Below are 21761 nucleotides of genomic sequence, written 5' to 3' on the forward strand. Positions count from 1 at the left end.
AGATCTCCCTCGCGCCAGCTTCCTGGAGTGCCCGTGCTCAGGAACCCGCCTATCTTTGTACCGCAGCCACAGAGGTGAGCTGCGCGTCGCTGGGCGGCTGCTGCCGCTGCAAATTTAGGAGGGAAAAGTGTTAAGGGAAAAAAAAAGGTCTTAATTATCTTGTGGTTTTGCAAGTGCTGCTAATAAGGTTCTTTGCTTTTCTGCAAGCTGACTCAAGTTAAGTACAGCGTTAAACATCTTTTTTTACCTACTCCTCACTCTGACCACCCCTCCTTTCCCCCCTTCCTTTCGTTTCTCTCTCCCTCCCTTCTTTTTTTCTTGTTCTTTTTGGTTTTGTTCTAAAGGGGTGTTGACCGGTGTTTAGTTCTAGTAGACGGAACCCTCTCGCCAGTGAAGCGATTGGCTAATTGAGCCGGTGACTGACTGGTAAATGAGTGCGGCCCGCAGCAGCCGGGAGCTGATTGGCTGCGCGGGGAGACTCCGAGGGCTTCGCTACGGGAGCACGGGGCACTCGCGTCCTGCAGCTTCAGGAGTAGGTGCTGCGCGCCGCCACCCGCCCGCCGCGCACCGGGAGCGGGGACGCGACTCAGCCCGCGCGCCGCGCGCCGCTGCCCTGCTCTGCCCGTGCCCGCGCCAGCTCCCGCGGCAGGCCCGGGTCTGCGACCGGCGTGCGGCCGCCCAGCCCGGCGGGGTGGGGGATCGGCGCCTTTTGTCCCTGGAGATTCCTAGAAGGAGCCCCAGAAGTTTGTGGCGGGACGCTCGCGCGGACGCAGCCCCGACGTCGCTGGTGCGAGTGCGCCGGGCCAGCATGGGCAGCGGGCGCGGCGTGGGGGGCCGCCGCTGGGCCGCCTCGGGCGTGCTGTTGGCGTTGGCCGCCGGCCTCCTGGCCGCAGGCTCGGCCAGCGAGTACGACTACGTGAGCTTCCAGTCGGACATCGGCTCGTACCAGAGCGGCCGCTTCTACACCAAGCCGCCGCAGTGCGTGGACATCCCGGTGGACCTGCGCCTGTGCCACAACGTGGGCTACAAGAAGATGGTGCTGCCCAACCTGCTGGAGCACGAGACCATGGCCGAGGTGAAGCAGCAGGCCAGCAGCTGGGTGCCCCTGCTCAACAAGAACTGCCACATGGGCACCCAGGTCTTCCTCTGCTCGCTCTTCGCGCCCGTCTGCCTCGACCGGCCCATCTACCCGTGCCGCTGGCTCTGCGAGGCCGTGCGCGACTCGTGCGAGCCGGTCATGCAGTTCTTCGGCTTCTACTGGCCCGAGATGCTCAAGTGTGACAAGTTCCCCGAAGGGGACGTGTGCATCGCCATGACCCCGCCCAATGCCACCGAAGCCTCCAAGCCTCAAGGTAAGGCTGCCCCCCACCCGCGAACCCCGGGACCCACCAGTGCCTGGGGTGGGGGTGGGGGTGCAGAGACGGCTGCGGGACGGCACTGTCCCGCCACCGCGGAGTCCCGAGGTGCTACCGGAGCTTGCTCGCCAGCTGTGCAGATGCTATTTAAAAGCTTCTCGTCCGGCCGAGGTGTCACTGACCGCCTGTCGGGACCCAGGTGCACCGGTGGGGCTGGCCCTTCCGAGCTCGGCCGCCGACTCGTCTCTGGGATCTAGTCTCCCTCATTCCAGGTCTGAAACAAAGCCTGGCTCCTAAAGCGAGAGGAGGAGAGCTCGCCTTTCCTGCAGGCGGAGGCCCCTGCGAAGTTCCCAGCGCTGGCGAGGAGTTGTCCCGGTGGGAACGAAGTCAAAACCCAACGCTGGGCACGGCGTTATTCTCGTGGATGCGATAGGGCTTTTTATTTTTAAACTCTTTCTCTTAGCTAGCCATCCAGCGGCGTAGCCCCAGGACTTGGCGATAAAGAAGTTTAGACACCCGCACGGATTTGGGGTTCTCCACCCCTTTCAGGCTCCTACTTTGGCACCCCTGGAGGGTTGGAAGATGGAAAGCCTCCCTCCCTGGGGCGTACCCCCTGCTACCCTCATTTACACAAAATCCTCAGGGAATTAGAAAGATTAAAAAAAAAGTAATTAGCTCATGCTCTTTCCCCCGCCCCCCCTCCCGCTCTTGGCGAGTGGGGAAGAGTCTGAAAACCCCGGACTTCTCCTACCAGTACCCCCCTCCTCAGGTGATCCCCTGCGCCTTCCCCAGCCCCTCTTCCCAGTTAGCGGGCAGCGGGCAGAAATAAAATCCCGGAGAGGCAAACTCTCAACCCCGCGACCTGACCTTCGCAGGAATGAATCCCACCCGCAGTTCCTCCAAAGCCAGTTTAGACTCGAGATGGCAACGCTGGGATGGGAGCGCCACAAGGTCCAGGTGCTGTTAGCACGGAGCACCACGATGGCCCGGGGCTTTTTTTGGAGAGAGAGAGAGAGAGAGAGAGGCATCGGCAGGGTGTGTGTGTGTAAAGGATTGCTTCTTTGCTTAGCAACTCCTCCCCAAGTGTTCATGGACTTTAACTTTTCTGTTGTTGATGCCCAAAGCAGAAATACCCTCTACGGGGCTATACAGCCACCTGGCTCCCGGAGAGTAGAGACAGGTGTGGGAAGGTGGGCACCGTGGATTTTGAATGCTTTTGCTTATTCTGGGGTGGGAAGAGATGGGTCCGAAGTACCCGCATTGGTTGGCATGTGCCTCCTCCCACCGTAGTGGGGAGGCCACAATTTGCGCATAGTGGCAGGGTTTGGGCATCTCTGCTGGCTACATCCCGGTCTTTGCAGAGGGTTAATCTCCTTCCTGGAAATCCAGCCTTTGGAGAGCAAGAGAACAAACAAAGCACGTTGTGTTCCGTGTGTGTGTGGAACCGTCCCGTCCCCTGCAGTCCACAGGATTTTCCTTCTCCCGTTCCTTGAGCACCTGGGAGGATTAGTGGGGCCCCAGAGGCTGTGCCTTGGGCTGTACTCAAGTACCCCCCACCCCCCTACACCACACACACACACACACACACACACACACTCCATTACTTTTTACATTCAATAGTCTAACAATTTCAGATAAGATGGCTGGAAGTCCAAGTGGGAAATTGGGGAACTCAATGAGGCATCTACTTTTGAGACAACCCAACTCCCTCAAATGCTGGGGTAAAATGAGGGGGGGTAGGGTGTATCATTGATGTTTTCTCTGCCTTTTGTCTCTTAGCTGCTGGTCAGCTGGCCTCCCAGCTCACCAGTAGCCTGCATCTGGACCTTGGCACTAGCCTTCTCTCCGGGTCCCTTCCCCTCAGAGGGACCTGGGGTGTCAGGCCTCCCAAGAGCAGCTGCTGAACAGAGCGCAGCTGTGAGACAGACAAGAGTGGGACTTGGGGCCTGGTTCTCTTCTCAGTCTTTTTGGGTGGAGATGTTGTCGCTGAAAGGGAAGGTGTATGTTTCTTCCTGTGTCTGCAGGACCTTGTTGTGAGGGTCTCCACATGGACTTTCTTGGTGCCTCTGATGATGGTGTGTGCGTGTGTGTGTGTGTGTGTGTGTTTGTTTGTAGGAATAGGTTAAGACAAAACAAACTCTTGGGTCTCAACAGGAGGTAAACCTGCTGGAAAAACAACTGGGTGCTCTGGATATGCACTGCTCTTTAACATTTCAAACTGAGTTGTCGGTCACTCTGTGTCTCCACACTTTTGTCCGTTGGTTTCTGCTCACATATATGGGCACGCATCGTTCTGATAGCCGGGCCAGGCCTCTGTGGCCAAGCATTGTTTAAGGCCCACCTGATAGTGATGGATGAACCACCAGATAGTGTCTTCTCCCCAAAGGCATCAACTCTGCAAGACAGAGATGTTCTTTTGTAGGCTGTTGCTTCCCATCCCCTCAGGGTTTCCTGATCGAGGTTGCATAAATGACCATGTGCTTTTAAAATTGTATCTGATCACTTAGGCCTGTTGCTCACTGAATCAAACAGGCTGGTTTATTCATAAATTGTGGAAGCCAGGGACTCATAATTTCCATACACACAGGCCCCTGGGTGCTTCTAGAAGCTGACCAGGAAAGACCCTCAGGGTGTGCGCCCTCTCCTGTAGGCATGATTGAATATAGGTGTGTTTATAGCTTGTGTGTTTATGTGCTGATGTTTATTTTTAAAATTCACTTGCTGTGCCCACTCTGCACTTACTGACTGATTAGGTTTCAATGGTTAGATACGTTATTATGCAAAAATCGATACTGTAAAGATAGAAGAGGACTGAATCATCTCACCCCCCTCACTTGTGATGTGCACATCCTGCTGGGTCCCTGCTGGGGTCACCTGCCCCTGCCCCCTCCTCTTCCTCACATCCGCTTAGGAAACCAGTCCCACTGCAGGAGGCCCCTAGTGGGAAGGAGGTGAGACACACTGCCCACCAGCTCCTGTGTTGGGCCCTTGCCCCATGTCCCTATGAAAATCGACAATCTAGAGCTTCTTTGGAGGTTGTGTGGCCAGGGCCGACCTTGATTGAAACTACAGCTAATGCTGGCTCCTCCTCCACTGATCCTACTCTTACACAGGTAGCTTGCCATGCTTACCTGGGCTACCCAGGAGCAGGCATCCAGGAAGCATGAGGGGGCCACACTGGTGCTAGTCAGCCACAGTGGTGTCCTCCAGGCTCCAGACACCCAACTTCCCATCCTGGGGGTCCGATTGCCCCTGTGCTCCTCAGGCTACGAGCGAAGAGCAGAACTCAGTGGCCTGCTTCCTCCCTGAATTCTGAGGGAAGCCCACCTTCAGAACACTGGGCGCTGCTGTTCCAATTTCCACCCCCTGAAGGCTCCTTGGGGCCCACTGGGGGGCATCGCATCAACACGGACTCCTCTGACCCCCTCTACTCCAAGCGTCACACTGGCAGCTTGGGGAGATGACATCCCCGCTCCTCTCCTGAGTGGTAGACTGTTAGGCAATGAGACAAGAAAGCCCAACAGGGACCTCACATGTGTCACTTTCAGGAGCCCACCATTAATGCACAAAAGAGTCAGATAAAATTTTCATTATTGGACGAAGAGCTGGTCCGCATGTCAGAAGGAGCTGGTGGGCTCCCTCCTCCAGTCCTCCACTAATATTCATAAGACACAGACCCTTTGAGTCACTCCTTCCTTTGCTCCAGACACTTTAAGGGCACCTGACATCAGCGACTTAGGTCTACTTGTCAGGTGGATGTCCAGGCGGAGTTTCCCCACCGAAGCCGCCTGCTGGGGCCCAGATTAATATTACATTACACATTCCTCAAGCTGCCCCTGAGTCACCTGTGAGACAAGTTGAGATGGTTGAGCCCAACCGGGTTGTTGGATGTTGTGCCGGGCTCAAGCCCAGCCCCTCACCGCTGCTGCTTCGAGAGGCACTGCCATCCAGCATGATTGAAGGGACCTGGGGCAAGTGCCCCCGTGGGACTCAGAGCCCGAGGCTATCAGGTCAGGGAACCAGGGAGGGGGGGGACCTTAAAGATAGTGCACGAAGGGGGAGGGTACAGGGACTTGATCTTTTCAGAGCCCTGGCCCCGCTGCTGGTGTGATCCAGATAATACCTGCAGGACCTTGCCTTGTGAGCACATCTACTTACTGATTGATAACAGTTTCAAATAACCATTGTAAGGAAATGGCTTAGGGAACATGGCCGGTTGATCATTTCTGTATGACAAGGCGTCATTTCTCTGATTTTCCTCCCCTGGAAGCAGGACTCATGATATACAATCCTGGGTCAGTTTTGCCTTGGTCAGAAACACCACCTCCGGAAGCCAGCCTCAAAGTCTGTGTGAGAAGCCAAAGACAGTCACACCGTCTTCTGCTTGGAGCGGGGTTCCTGCTCCCCCAAGACTCTGGAAGGCCCTTGACTCAGTGAATGGAGGGGGAGGTCCATTGCAGAAGACCAAGGAAGGTGTGCTCTGCTGGACCAAGCTTGCAGGGACCCTGCCTGGATGTGGGGAGAAGTCGTGTGTGTCCCCAGCATCCTGCTTGGCCTCCCCACTGCTGGGAGGGTGGCTGTGGATCCCCTTGGCTTTGGGGTGGCCTTCATCTGGGAGCGCTGTGTGGCACCCTGTGCCCCTCCTTGGCAGGCTTTGCCCATTTCTCTGTGCAAGCCATTGGGGTGCACAGTGGAGACTGCCACAAAAACCACGCTGCAGAGAGGAATGGGAGGAAGAAGGAGAGGGACAAAGGGGTCCCCATTGGCCTGAATGCTTGTGTACACACACACACACACACACACACACACACACACACACACACACACACACTTACTTCCTCTTCAAAGCACTTCACAACCATTCACTAAGGCCCCTCCAGAGGGTCTCTCTCCCTGTCAAGCCCAGTCCTTCCATTTGGCAGTGCTTGCCAGGGTCTCCCCACCCCCACGCCAGCTGCTCTTGCTGCCGGCTCCCAAAGGAACGCTCACTAAATAGCACTCTTGGAGAGGTTGGGGTGTGTGAATGTGGTCTCTGAGAGAGCTGGTCGGATTGGCTGTCCAGTTGGGAATGTGGCAGGATCGGAGAGGGTTACTTACAGGCGAAAGGATAGGGAACACACAGACGGAAATCTTTTTGGCTTCTAAGCCAGCTTTTTCTAGGACGCACAACACCCCACCGAGTCCCAGCTCACAGAACTGACGGCAGGCGATGTTGGTTTAACTAGCGGGGCCCTCTTTAAAAGCTCAAACCCCAAGTTTTCAAGATTGGCCCTGGGCCTGTTTGTGAATCAGAGGCTGGGTGCGGGGAGATGCTTTCTATCCCCTTCCAAGGTTGCTGTTCAGAAGTCTCAGGAGACCTTTAATGACTGTCAGCGTGTCCCACTGATGAGCTTTCCCCCAGGGTGGTTCCTCTCCCTCCCCTCTTCTTTCGGATCATCCCCTTACTTCTCTCCCTTTCCCTCCCTAGGCACACCTGTGTGTCCCCCATGTGACAACGAGTTGAAATCTGAAGCCATCATTGAGCATCTCTGCGCCAGCGAGTTTGGTAAGGAAGTGCTCCTGCCCCCCTCTGCAGCTGGGCAGTCCCTGTCCCTCTTGACTAGACCCAGCTAGTCCCCGCTAGACCCAGAAGACCTATTGTTGGAGCCCTATCGTCCTTTTACTCATCTTTCCATACAGCTGCCTTTCTCAGGCCGAGGGAAAACCTGGATCGAGTGGGGAGCTGGCCAGTTTTTAGAATAGTCCAACTTTCCTTCTTGGTAGATGTTGGGGGCCTTCCTGTAGGAGTGGAGGCAGTCAGGCCTGGGGACAGGTCCGGAGGGGCCAAGGGAAAACAGCAGTCTCTGTTGGAGGTGATGGGAGGTGGCACAGCCCGTCTTACCTGCTTCAGAGGCAGCTCTGACGCTTTCTCTCATCCACCCCTAGGTGTCAGCACTACTCCACACAGCATCTGAGATGGCCTCAGGAAAGACTGCCCACGGGCACCTTTCAGGGAAGGGGTGGGGAAAAGCAACACTCAGCTAAAGCCCCCCTCATGTTCTTCCAGGCCAAGAGAACTGGCGTCCCTGCTACAGTAGCATGATTTCTCTCCCTCTTTCTCAGTTTGCTCTGGGTTAAAAGTGAATCCAGAACTGGCAGCTGCTGCCCAAGGGGAAGCGCTGTGTGTGGCCTGGGTAGCAGATCCCCAGGGTCTTTTTCTGGGAAGACCTAAATCCCAAATGTCTGGGAAGCTCTCCTCTCGGAAAGGTACACGTCAAAGTCGAAGGGTCAGCCCCACCCCCTCTGCCTCAGCCGGGGCACCTGGTGCTGAGAAGGGAGGTACCAGACTGGTCAGGCCCACCTGCGGAATGGCAGGATCCGGCCCCAGGCAGAACAATGTGCTTCTCGGAATTCCTGCCTTGTGTTTTGGGGGTTGGATTTCTTACAGCGTCCTTACCAGGAAAAGCATAAAGGTAGGTAATCCGAGTCTTCGAGTCCTTCAGAGGCGCCCACTGCATGCCCTTGCATGACCCCAATGTGTGTCGACACATGGCAGGCCCCTGGAGACTCGAATGAACTGCACAGACATGCCCATGCACACTCAAGTCGAAGGAAACCTGACCGTGTGATAGATGCATTCTCAGGGCCTTGGTAAATTCAGAGCATCTGCCGCCAGTGAGCTCCCTGAGGGCAGGCCACGCTTACTGGCTCTATCCTGAGTGCTCTCCGACACTCTGCTGTTCTTGTTGGAGGACGTCAGCGCCTTCAGGAAAAGCTCAGCCTACTGTCCATTTGGAGGCTTGTGTTTGAGTCGCCCTCCTTTGACTTGATTCCATCTAACAAGAACTCAAACTTGTAGAGTGTCGCACCTGCCGTGGCATTTGCAAACGAACTGTCCTCCCATCTACCTGGGGCTCACGCCTGCTCCTTGATGCCGACGCTCTTGCTTCACCAGGTGCCAAGAGCTGGCTGATCCCATGAGCCTCCTGTGGTGGTCTGTGGACACACAGACTTGCCGTTGTTGTTGGCGACCCTGAGGCCGGTTCTGACTCCGGGTGGCCTCCGGTGTAACAGAACAGAGTGTTGCCCGCCCCTGCCCTCTGCGGGATGGTTGTGTAGGAGAGTCAGTCCATTGTTGTAAGCATCATGTCCATCTATCTCACCGGGGATTTTCCTCGTGGTTGCTGACCCTCTACTTTACAAAGCACGTGTCCTTTCCAAGCAGCATGCTGCCTTACCAACAAGCTTATCATCTACAAGTAGGGCTGAGATTCCTTTCCAAGGAAACCTCAAACCACACTCCTTGCCATCAAGTCGATTCCAACTCATCGCGACCTGTAAGATAGAGTGGAACTGCTCCTGGGGGTTTCAAACTGCTGACCTTGCGGTTTACAGCCTAACACATAGCTCCTATGCCACCAGGGTGCCTAAAGGTGCATTTCGACAGAGAAAACAAGGACCTAAATGCAACCTCTAAGACAGAGTTTCCCCAAATGGGTGATAACACCCCCTAGGGACACTGGAACAACCCAACTCTACTCACTGCCACCGAGTCCATTCTGACTCACAGTGACCCTGTAGGAGAGGCTAGCACTAGCCTGTGGGTTTCCCAGACTGTAACCCTTACAGGCGTAGAAGGTGCTGTCTGTCTCTCTCGGGAACAGTCCAAAAGCAGATACCTACACTTTACCCTGGATTATGGGCTACACTACAGACCTTCTCATTGCCAAAGGGACACAGTCATTTATTATTTTTTTTCTGGAAAAGGCAGAGGCCAGATAAGTTTGGGAACTTGTGCTATGAATCATCCCACCAGGAAGCCATCTGCTGTGTTGGGGGGCAGGAATAGTCTTCTCAGCTAGTGCTCCGATGCCCATGAACGCCCCAAGGGAAAGGGGATTGGGCCTGCAGATTCTCTGTCTGGATTTGCAAGGCTTTCTGATACTGTAAATTAGAAGACTCACGTTGAGAAGTTGATCCTAGACATTTCAGCAAGTCCAGGAGTCATTTGAAGAAAGCCTGAACGGGTAAATGTACCAGCTGGTGTTGTGTGCTCATATGACTTCTGTTATTGGGCTTCACTCTTGAAGGAAGAGTGTTGAAAACCCCTGAACGGAGGACGTGGAGGTGCCTGGCAGGAGATGCTCGGCTGTGGGAGGACTCAACATTCAAAGAATCTGATCATTTATTCATGCCTACTCACTCGACAGATATTATAGAGGAGGATGCCCTGTGACCAGCCCATGGTCCAAAAGCACTTGTACAGAGTAAATTTCAGTTCTTTTTGAGTCCTGACCCAATGCTTTTTAGTGGCTCCCTAGAGAACTGTGCATTCATTTTGTAACTCACAGGATGTTGGCGGTGCTGGAGGAACTTGGGCCCAAGTTCATATTAAGGAACTGGGAGAAAGAGCAGACTTTCTACTTCCATAAAGACTTGCAGTCTCAGAAACTCCTGCTGTAGTTCCACGCTGTCCTATGGAGGTAGGACGAGTCAGAATGGATTCAATGGCAATGAGCTTGGCGGGATGTGGATCCGTTTATGTTCACGATCTTTGGGGCTCACCAGCCAGCAGTTGTTGTCCAAGTTCTTCCCTACGCCCTCATAGCCCAACATTGCAGGGTGTTGTGGTAAGTGGTGAAACGGGAGACATTCCCCAGTGATGGTCTGAAAGCCCAGCCTTGGGAAGGATTTGGCAAGGTTGACATTGGGGGGGCAGGGTGAAGGTCTCAAGGGCACTCAGGACACTCACCCGGGGTTGGCCATCTGCCATCCAGTTGAATCTGACTCATGGTGACCCCCAGAGGTGAGTAGAACTGCCCCCTTGGACTACTGAGAGTAATCTTTATGGGAACAGCCTCCTCTTTCTCCTGAAGTGCGGCTGATGTGTTCAAACTGCTGACCTTGCCATATGTTCAAACTGCTGACCTCTCAGCTCATAACTCTCCTTTCCCTAACTGGAGCAGTACCTCAAACCAAACCAAACCCACTGCCACCAAATCGGTTAGACTCGGGCAGCCCTATGGGACAGAGTAGAACTGCTCCATAGGGCTTTAGAGACTGTACATTTTTGTGGGAGCAGTCAGTGGGCTTAAACTGGCAGCTCTGCAGTTAGCAGCCTAACCCCGAACTCACTGCACCACCAGAATTCTTTAAGGGCTGCCCACTCAGTCAAAAAGTTACCTCCTGACTGCTAACAGGAAGGTGGAGAAAACAAACCACCCCAAACTCAGGGCTGTCAAGTTGCCCCTGACTCTTGACAGTCCCATGTGTATCAGAGGAGAACTGCGCTCCTTAGGATTGTTTTGCTGGTCATGATCTCACGGAAGTGGCTTGCCAGGCCTTTCTTCCATGGTCCTACTGGGTGGCCTTGAACAGCCAACCTTTTGTTTCATAGCTGAGCACATTTACCATTTGTGCACCTCCTCTGCCCCCCCTCCCCTTCCCCCCTCCCCGCTCCCCGAGACCTATAGCAAGGAGAGGTAAGATTTAATAGCCACTCAGGTCTTGGTGAAGCTGAGTAATTCATTACCGGGGACTGTGTTCCTTTTACTTTGAGATTGTATTCATCTGGGGCTCTTTGGGTTTTTGAGTTCTTCCTGGATCTTAGAGACCATCTTCACAAGTCCAACGATTTGGTCAATAAGGAAATTGACTTTTCCAGCTGGAGGGCTTTTGCTCTGCTCCAGCCTCTGCCTTCCTGACTTCCAGCCCCAAATTGAACCCCACTTATTGCATAGAGTCAGTGGTGACTCCTCAACCCTGTGGGGCAGGGCAGAACTGCCCATGAATTTCTGACATGCTCACTCTTAATGGGAGTAGAAAGCCCCGTCTGTCTCCCGAGAAGCAGCTGGTGGCTTTGAACTGTTGACCTTCTGGATTGAAGCCCCATACATATGCACGACACCACCAGGGCCCCTTACTTCTTTAAAGAGACAAATGCCTGCTAGGAGCTGGTGTAAAAAAAATGTTTCCATAGCACCTCTAGTTGGGAGCAGGAAGCATGGAGACTGGATGCAGTCGAGAGAGAGAGAGAGAGAGAGAGAGAGAGAGAGAGAGAGAGAGAGAGAGAGAGAGAGAGAGAGGTGTTAGGAGAGGAGAGAGTGTGTGTTGTTCTTATAAAACAATAAATAGGATTTTGTGTTTCTCCACAGGGGCTGAGCTAAGCTCTGCCCTCTTGGCGCCCTGGAGAATGCAGCCCTGTTGAGAAACTTGTTTCTTAACTCAGTTCAGCCCATGTAAGGGAGCCTGGCAGCCCTGTTGATGGGATTCCATTAGGAAACAAAGACGTTGAACTTTCCAAGCTGGCACACAGAGAGAAAGCAAAGCATGTTTTACACCCGGCTCCAGGGCGCAAACTCAGCAGTAAGTGGCCCTGACACACCCATGGGAAGACCTCAGGTTTCTGGAAAGCTCCAGGAACAAGGTGCATCCCTGCTGGGCAGCACAGGCGCTCGGCCTCCCATTTCCCTAGCTAGCCTGTCCGGCACCGGGCAGGCCAGCCCGTCCTCCACGCCCCTGGCAGGGCATTTTAACACTGATCAGTCTGCTTGGCTACTTGCTCCCCACCCCCTCGCTGTGCCCCCTCAGTTCAGAGTACATCTCCACAACACTCCCCCTCCGCCCCCAAATGGGAAACCTCAGTAGAAACACCTGTGCGCTGATGCTCAGGAATGCAGCTGGATCAGCCTGGATCAAGCACCAGATGTGGGAAGCCAACAGTTACATGGTGCAAAGTCTGTGTGTTCCACATGGCAGCCAGCCTGCCTGCTGGGCTTCAGTCAGGATGCTCTCTCTGTCTTTCAAGTGAGAAATCCTGGGGCCACCACGTGACAGCCGAGCACGCTGCTCTTGCCTCTCAGAGGCCAGTTTCGTATTTGCTAGCGGCCTCATTGCACCTCGCTATTAACCACCCAGCTCCACAAGCCATCTTTGCCTCAGGTGCCTTTATTGCAGGGTTATGAAGAGACGATTTATAATTGCTGCGATGATCGGATCCGTGCCTTCAGCCCTGCCCCCCAGGCTACTTTTCGAGTATCTCTCTGTACACACCCTCAGAGCCTTTCCGGCAACGGAGTGTCCCCACATACTTTTGAAAAGACACCAGTAACAGTTGCTGTTGATTTGCTCCGACTCATAGTGACCCCATGGGTGCCTGAGCAGAACTGTGCTCCCTAACGTCCTCAAGGTGGATTTTCCAGAGAGCAGATCGCCAGGCCTTTCTTCTGAGGTACCTCCGACTACTGAGCAGCTGAGTGCATTCAGCAATGACACCAAGTCAGTTGAGTTCAGAGTGTCATGCTATTCTAGTTTCCTCAGTTTTCTGAGCTTGAGAGTTCAGGTGGCACCTTCTCCATCTGCTTTTTTCTCACCGTGGAATAAGCTTTATTTGCCTACCTGTCCCCCTACATTTTCCTTGCTTTTGGGGAAGGATTCTTTTTTTCCTCGTTTAGAGGTTTTCTCATGAAGGGCAAAAGCTGAACCCAGTAACCAGCTTCAACTCCACTGCCATCAGGTTGGTGGTGCCGACTCCCAGCAACTGCACAGGGCAGAGTAGAAGTGCTCTTGTCAGTTTCTGAGACTGTAACTCTTCTCGGGAATAGAAAGCCCTGTCTTTCTCTCTGACAGTGGCTGGTGGTTTCAAACTGCTGACCTTGAGCATGGCAGCCCAACCTGTAACCACTATACTACCTGGGCTCCTCTTCTGAAGCCCAATAGTTAGGCAAATGGAAAAGGAAAACCAACCCCCATTGCTAGGAATACATCTTAAAAAAAAAAGCCCCACTCTTTTATTAATGTTTGTACTCTCCTGGTCAGGTATCTTCCCTGTGCTGCTGGGGGCTGATGCATTGCCTGGCCTCTGCAGCAGAATTCCACTGTTTGCAAAAAGCAGGCTAAACCTTGCTAACCCTTGGCGTCACCCCGCCCCCACCCCACCTCCCAGGAGGAAACTCTGGCTGCCAGGACAGCACACTCACTGTAAGCAACATCTGCAAGCAGACTGAGGGCAGGGTCAGAGTGAGGATTCCGAAATGTCGTGAAAACTTTCCACTATCTTTGAATTCCATTCTTCCCTACACTTTTAAGACTCCTCTTAACTCTGATACTGTAGTTAATTTAATGGAACTCACTCCATTGAGTCAGTGCTGACCGACTCACAGTGACCCTGTAGGGCAGGGTAGAATGCCCCTGTGGGTTTCTGGGACTGAAACTCTTCCCAGGAAAGCCGGTCTTTCTTCTGTGGAGTGACTGGTGATTTAGAACTGCTGACCTTGTGGTTACCAGTCTCACGCGTCACCACTATGTCACTGGCCTCCTCTAATTAGATGGCAGGCTCCCACTAATTGTGAGCTGCACGGTTATTTTTATGTCACTGGAAAAGAGAATGGAATTGATGCTAAAATGTGAAGAAAACATTTGCCTTAAAATTTAAAGCTACTGCGTAAAAACATTGTGTTTTCACTGATGCAATGTCTTATACACAGCAGGCCTGGAGAATGTTTGTCAAATGAACCTCTGGCGATCAAACCAAATCAAACTCCCTGCCATTGAGCAGATGCTGACTCACCGTGACCCTCTGGACAGGGTTGAATTGTCCCTGTGAGTTTCCTGGACTGTCACTCTTTTTAGGAGTAGAAAGCCCTGGTCTTTGTCCACTGTGAATGACAGTTAGGGGTGGCCAAATCCAGCCCCACTGCCCTCGAGTCCAACTTAAAGCTTTACGGGAGTAGATGGTCTCATCCTTCTTTCTTGGAGTAGCTGGTGGGTTTGAACTGCTGACCTTGTGGTTACCAGCCCAGGGAGGAACCCACTGCACCACCAGGACTCGAACAGGGGATGACAGGGACAGAGAAGCTGGACCTCCTTTTTTCCAAAAGGGAGAAAACGATTTCTGATATGTGTAACTTGTTTATTAAGTTCACGGAAAACTACACACCCTTGTTTTGGGTGACTGAGTGTTGTATATGTGTGTATACATTCTTCTCCCCCTCACCCCCCCCGAAAAGTTCTATCTTCCAGAAATCTAATTCCGCCAAAGTAAAATTAAATAGACATGGGAGAAGGAACTCTTACCCCGCGGTGGAGTTGGCCGGCCAAGAACAACTGTTTTTTATTGTCATTGAAGATCTCTAAAATATATATCCCATCCACAGATATGTAAATACTTGGAACAAGTTGATACAGCATTTCATATGCTGGAAAACACAGGGTCAGGGCCTTTGTTCAGTTCACGGAGAGTGGGGCCCACAGCTCCAGCCTAAATGGACTCCAGCCTAAAAGGCCTTCTTCCACAGAGGGGTGAGCTGCACGGTACAGAGGGCGTGGAGGACGGGAAGCCCGTGAAGCCTTTGAGCTGCCGGGGTGAGTTTGTGTGTCAGTTCCCTGCTCGCTCAGGCCTGAGCGTGGAGAGCTCTGGAGAAGGGACTGGCCGGTGGAATCGGGTCCCGGGAATATTTGGGTTGAGGACCCTGAGGGCCACTTTGCAAACTGATCTCACATTGAAGTACCATGAGGAAAGGCTGGGTGCAGAGCCAACACCCTCCCCCCCACCCCGCCTTCCTCCCATGGTGAGCCCGATGCACCCTGTCTCCAGCTCTGATTCTCTCTTGGTGTAACGTTGGCAGGGAGATGTGGTTTTTCGCTGCTAAGGAGCATTCTGGCTAAACTTCTTCCAGGACAGGGACTGGGACGTGGTACATGGGTGACGTTAGTGAAGGCGCATTTCCATCAGAAACACTTCTCAATCTGAGCCGGTCACGGGATCCTGACTGGCTAAGAAAGGCTGTAGAAACCCAGAGTCTCCGTCTTCCTGACCCAAAGCCCCGGGTCCTCCTGCTGAGCCACACGGCCTGCCTGCCTCCTCAGGCCAAAGGAGGCTGCCCACGCCCTCAGTGTGTCAGGCACATGCATCCGTCCCTTCTACAGACTCTGCAAGTAGCAAAGAAACGCCCTAGACCCTCTTCCCAGGTAGCCTGCTCGGCCACTCCCAGCAGGAGGAGAGTGGCAGGCTGAGAGGACACGGAGAAGCAAGGGCCTGGCATCTGAACTTCCTATTTAAGGGTGGGCCGAGAAAATGAAAGCTGGAGGCGACTTGAGGTGGGCTGGCTTTGGGTTTTATCTGGGCCTTGTTCTCCTCAATCCATTCCCTCATCCTCGGATTCCTATTTTGCCGTCTGGTGGTGAGAATCGAGTCCCTCAGTGGGTTAAGTCCTGACATACGGTGACTGCCCGTTCCATGATCCTCATCCTCTCCTCATTGGAAAGAAGTGCTTCAAGGGGGGAAATTGATCTCTGTTAGGCTATGTGGTCCAGAGAATCATTCATACATGTGTACAAGAGAGCTTTGTATCAAGAAGTAATCTTGTATGGAGAAGGCAGCCCGGCCCAGTCCAGCTAAGTCCAGGCGTCCAGTACTTGGCTGAATCCCCTTCACACTCACGTGGCTGCAGGCCAGTGATACAGAGAGTGAAGCAGGATGCAAGGAGGTCACAGGCCTCAGGGAGCAGAGTCCCGTGGACCCAAGGTTGGTGGGAAGTTGGCGGGGGACAGCCCCCAGGTTCAGATGGCCCACAAGAGGCCACCCCTGGAGACAGACACGGCGTCCCAGTGAAAAGGATGGTGAGAGAGTGGTGAGGAGAGCAGTTCCAAGGTCTCTCTCTTTCAAGACCATGGCCCAGAGAGGCATCATCAGACTGCGACCTGGTAATAGGCCGGGCGGGCTGCGCCTCTTCTTCACACAGGCGCAGGTTGGCGTCAAAGTCCACCCCAGCCATCTGGAAAGGGGGAACCCACTTGGCGACCAGGTGCACTCTGCCTGCTAATTCTCTGGTTAGTAGAGGATTCAACTGAAGAAGCCTTTTATTACCCCCACGTGGAGGAAACTTCACAAGGTGTGTTCAGGTTCATGTTGACAGAGTGTAAAAGCAAGAATGCCGTGTACTGTGGTGGTTGTTGTCTTCTGCTGTCGGGTTGATTCTGACTCAGAGCGACCCCGCAAGAGAGAGCGGAATTGCTCCCGGAGACTTCCATCTGCTCAGGAGCGTTCATCTTTACCGGCTCTTTCCTCCTTGTCAGCATTGCATCTCTAGCAGGCGAGTGCTTAACGGGTGTCCCATGAGAGCTGCTCCGAGACCCTGTCCTCGAGGGTGGGAGTGTGGACTTGATGTGACTGATCCTGGATGGCATCAGTCATTGGCGCTGCAGAACACCTGGGCTGGATTTTGCACCGGTTCCAGAATACAGGCGATTTTGGCTTTTTTGGTCTTAGTTCTAATATAAACTTTTTATTGATAAAGCTTGGGGTTTGTTTAAGAGAGAGGTTTAAGAGTCCTTTTGTTTTACCTTTCTCTTCTCTGCCTTTATCTCAAGTAGTGTCTTTAAGGCAATTTTCTTTCCTTTCCAATAGTTGACCTGTGATAACTATTCTCATTAACAAACAAACCTCCCCTTCAAAAAAACCAAACAAACTATATTCAGAAGCAAATGAGTATTTCGATATTGATAGAATTCTTCCAGTTTTGCAGAAATCAGCCAGAATCTCCAATCTATATATTTTACTTTTTTTTTAAGGAGAACAAATGGCCAAAGAAATACTAGGCCCTTGCCCTGCCCCAACATGCTGTGAGCAGCCAATTAAACATGCATTAGTTTTGGAAAGCTTCTCAAAGGCCTATAGATTGTGCTTGAAATCTTTGTTTAGTCTTTCAGGAACACTGTCACATGGATGATTTATCAAAGAAAGTTGTTTATCTGGCAGTAAAATAAACTCTGGGTCTGTTCAGACTAAGATTTCCCGTGAATTTCTACCAAGGTAAACACTGGTAACTAGCAGGTTGCAAGTTCCGCGTGAAAGCCAGACACATACAATAAATATTTGAACTAAAGCTCTGCTGTGTAAGAGGCCTGGCCTGTCACTGTGCTGTCACTCCAAGGTGGCCGGGAGGACCTGGCACTGTAGCCCTGCCAGCTCAGGGACCGGGAGGCCTGGCAGCTCCCGTGTCTGGGGGAGCCGCCCAGCTGCTTGGGCCTGTCAGGTTCTGAGGGCCACTTAGTGCTGGCACTGGGGACTTCCTGGTTCAGAGCGGGCAGCCTCCGGGCAGCCTCCCTCAGCCTCACACAAACAGCCTTGTGAGGAGCTCCGGGGGAGTTAGCCAGGAGCAGTCAGCCAGCTTAGGTTTCCTTCAATGCAGACGTTGGTTGAACGGAATTGGCAGGGTGCTAGGGCACATTGAATGAATCGGGGCTGTGGGGACTGGGAGCAGGGACCAGGGGATGGTGGGCGGGGGTGATGTCACCTGCCTTCATTCAGCTGTGCTTGAATTACACAGTAGGTTCTCATTATTTCTGGGTTCCATGTTTATCAACTCACCTACTCACCTAAGTGCATTTAGAATCCCCAAATCCACACTGGGGACACTTTTGCAGTCATCTGTGGACATGCGCAGAGCAGTAGAAAACTTGAGTCACCTGAGGACGGGTGCTTCTCAGCTGAGCGTGGACAAGGCCACACTCTGAGCAGCGCCCAGACTTGCGTGCAAGCAAGCAAGCATTGCTTCTGCGGCATCTTGAGGACCATGCACCATACAGTTTGAGTATAATTCTCCTCTTTAAAATAAACATGTAGTGCCAGAGATGTGCTGTGATGTCCCTTGCTGAGAGTCATCTGGCACGTTTGCCAGATAAGCTTCCTTCAGTCACGTGTTACTGTTACTGAGAGTCCCGTGGCCCAGTGGTACCATGTGGCTTGTTCACTGGTGGTTCTCAGATGATGGCAGCCACCGATGCTGGAGCTCCAGGCTCCTGCTGGCTCTGGGGCCTGCCTGCAGGTTTGGGCTTAAAGGACGTCATGAGTTTCTCCTGTAACTTAGCCCCCACCCTTCGACTTGCTGGGTGGGACAGGCCAGTTGCGGGGAGAGTAATAAGCAAGGGTCCTGGAGAGGAGGTGACAGCTGTTTTCAGCCCGGGCTGATTGACAGGAGAATCCATGTTCCTAGTGAAGTCTTGAGAGTGAAAGGCTACTGGAAGAACTGCGGGGGACCGGTGATTGTAATAGATGGTTATTGGCTTGCAGATATTTAGGAGGAATAAAGGAATGCTTTCTTTAGGGTATGAATGAAGGGGAATCATTTACAAATTCTGAACGGGTGTCTGGGAGCTGTAAACAGATGCCAAAAGAGTGCTTTGGCTGTGGGGAAAAATTCGGAAACGGCTTCCCCAGACTGTGCTTGCTCTCATTCAGGGAGGATTATCCGAGGGATTTGATGTCTGTTGTTTCCTCTAGCCCCGCCATAAGCCTCCTCTCCAGGACATTTCCTTTCCAGACTACCTCAAATGTGTTCTCTTCTCTTTGTGAGCCCTTTGAAAACACCTTCACCCTGGCGTGTATTCCACAACAGATCCATTCAGCCTTTGGACATGGCTTTATGGCTGAAGGAAATCCCCTGCTCTCTATCTGTGGCACCAGAGCTAGACCGGGGCGCAGAAGAAGGACTTTAAACCCTTAAACACAGCTGGTAGCTGAGGAGCAAGTTCCTGCCTGCAGCCCCGCACGTGTGTGTGTGTGTGTGTGTGTGTGTGTGATGTCGCCAGCGGCCGAGTGGCCCTCCCGGACATAGTCACTTGCTGCAAGGGCTTCGGCAGCGATGGCCCTTGTTTCTCTTACACACCCTGTAGCCTCGGCACCATGCTGAGTACCTGGCTCCTGCCCTCCAGAGCCTGGTGGCCCAGGCTAAGACTTAGACAAGCTGTGCGCTTCTGTTTGCCGGGAACTTCGGATGCCTGACCACACATCTCCAGTTCCTGGGTCTGGAGGAGGGAGGATCTCAGTTAAACTCACTGCCATTGGATCGGTGGCGACTCATAGTGTCCCTACAGGACAGGGTAGAACTGCCGCCGTGAGTTTCCGAGACTGTAACTCATTATTGGAATAGAAATCCCCAGGGTTCTCCCTCAGAGAGGCTGGTAGTTTCGAACTGCTGATCTTGCAGTAGCAGCCCAACATGTAACCACCGTGCCACCAGTATTCCTCTCCGTGGGGGCTGGAGAAAGCCAGGGGGGCTTCCTGGAGACGCATCCCCTAATGGCAGAGGAGTGGAGGCAGCAAAGAAGGGCAGCGCTGGGCCGAGAGATTAGAGAAAGGCGAGGCAAGGAAGACTTGAAACAACGGAGAATTTTTCAGAGGCATGCTACCTCATTCAGGTAAATAAATCCAGGTGAAGGACGATCATTTGTCAGTTCTAGGAACTCCCGCAGCCTCCTGTGTCAGGGCTGATCCTGACCAAGAACCTGGGGACTCCAAAGCTGAATCGGGATGTGACCAAGGAGTTGGCATCTCTGATTCACTTCTGCTGGCTACCCAGCTGCAACGATGTGCGGGCCCCGGGGAGCAGCAGTGGGGTGGCCAGGTTCTCACCAGTGGCCACTCACTCACCTGTGGCCAGGGGCTTGAGTTAGAGGTACCGCCTGGGCAGGTTCATCCGGTCCGTGCTAGCTGTCTGCCCTGAGCAAGGGGCTGAGAGGTGGGAGGGCAAGACTGAGCTGAGGAGGGCGGCTTCCACCCCACACAGAACCTCCAGCCGCTCCCACCCAGAGGGAGCAGGGCAGGCTGGAAAATTTTGGCTTTTGTTCTACAACACGGAAGCGCACAGCGGCAGCGAGTGCAGCTCAGATGGCTGCCAGGGGACAAAGGCCAGCTACCTCCCCGCCTCTCAGGTTACAGCTACTTCACTGTTCACACGTATTCACCTTGAACAGGTGTGTGGATTCATATATTTTTCACCCCTTTGTGGCTCAACCTCCGCAGGTGGCAGGCACTTTTGCACGGATTGAACTCGGCAGGCAAGAGGGACTGGTGGACTTCGGCTGAGCCCATGGCTCTGCCTAGACCTTGCACCACACCCACGGACCATGTGGCATCCTATCGAGAAAGATTAGAGTTGCTGGTATCCTTTCTGCCCAGGGTCTGGCCGGAGAAGGCGGGGTCTTTATAGTCAAAGTCAAAGTGGGCAGTCGTGCATAGAGTCCCGACAAGTGCCTGAACCTTGACAGAGACCTTTGGTGAGGAGAATGGGACCTCTGTTTGTCAGAAGATATCCTGGGGGTTGGGTGGTGGTGGTGTGTGTGTGTGTGTGTACACAGACAAGGGAGGTTTCTAGTAGGTCCAGTGTTAACTGATTGCACGTTGTAGTTGAATTCAGCTGTGTTCTGGGTGAGAAGCCCAGTACCGAACCAGTTGGATGAGTCGAAAGCACGTTGTGGTGGCTCGACTTACTGAGAGCTGGTGTGATTTGATGGGAGGAGAGGCGAGATCTATGGGTGAGCCTAAGCTCAGACCAGGGCACGTCCACCATGCTCATCCTTGGATCCAGCTTTAGGCAAAAGTGTCTTTGTTCTGCTTCTCAGGGCCAGCACCCAGCACGTTGGTGCTACTCCGTTTGGTACTTCCTCCCTGTGGGAGGAAAGTGATCTCATTAACTTCATCCCTTGTTACTCAAACCCAAACCAAACCAAACTCGCTGCCATCAGTCAGTGCTGACTCACACTCTCCCCCTGAGGTTTTCCGAGCCTGTACCTGTTTAAGAGAGTAGAAAGTCTTTCTCCCACGAAGCTGCCGGTGGTTTCGAACTGCCGACCCTGCAGATCACAGCCCAACTCATAACCACAAGGCGAGAGACTTAACAAGTGGCAGCTGGGTGGAACTGAGGAGCTACAAGAAAACAGACACGTGTAATAGTGTACATGAAGTGCTGATATTTCTGTAAGCATGAAAGGTGTCTTGGTAGCACTGTGGGTTGGGCTTTGAGCCCAATAACCGCAAGATCGGTGGTTCAAACCCCATAGCTGCTCTTGTAAAGATTTGCATTCTTGGAAACCCAGTCTAGAGTCACTAAGGGTCCAAATCGCCCAGACGGCAGTGGGTTTGGTTTTGTATTGGGGTGTCTCGAGTGAGACAAGGGAACCCTTCTCCTGGGAAGGTGTTAATGAATTCCTCCAAGCACGTGTTAGGAGTTTGCAGGGAGAAGAAGTCGGTGTAGGAGAACTAGTCCAAGCAGAGGGCCCAGCAGAGAGAACAGCATGGTGGTAGGGCCTTGCCTGCTGGGCTCAGAGCACATTGAGTGTTTGCCGTTAGCACCAGCGTTAGAACCGGATGCGTTCTGGTTCCCCTCCTGCCTTTGCACCCCAGATCCATTGAGTCCGAATCCACATTCTCAACACAGCCTCTAGGTGATTATTATTGTAATACTCAGTGATAATCTATAAGAATCAGCTGGGGGTGGGGTGTTGGGAAACTGTAGATTGGGATGCAGCCTATCTGGCATGGAAAGACAACTTCCTGGCAGGGGGGTTAACCAGTTCTGAATCCTGGGTAGCACCAGGGTGTTTGCTGGTGAGGGCCTAGCAATCATGTCCACAAATCAGGCAAAGGCC

At 53.1% G+C, this 21761-nt stretch overlaps 1 protein-coding gene across 1 annotated transcript in view; it reads left to right on the plus strand.

The window, feature by feature from the left end:
- The first annotated feature begins 506 nt into the window (after positions 1-506).
- The window catches only part of SFRP1 (secreted frizzled related protein 1), a 54576-nt gene continuing 33321 nt past the window's right edge, over positions 507-21761 (plus strand). The window contains exons 1-2 of the mRNA XM_075556632.1: positions 507-1352; positions 6823-6900. Of these exons, the coding sequence (XP_075412747.1) occupies positions 809-1352; positions 6823-6900 (622 nt within the window). The 5' untranslated portion in view covers positions 507-808. The remainder of the gene's footprint in view (positions 1353-6822; positions 6901-21761) is intronic.

The sequence above is a fragment of the Tenrec ecaudatus genome, chromosome 8, assembly GCF_050624435.1.
Source record: "Tenrec ecaudatus isolate mTenEca1 chromosome 8, mTenEca1.hap1, whole genome shotgun sequence".
NCBI lineage: Eukaryota > Metazoa > Chordata > Mammalia > Afrosoricida > Tenrecidae > Tenrec > Tenrec ecaudatus.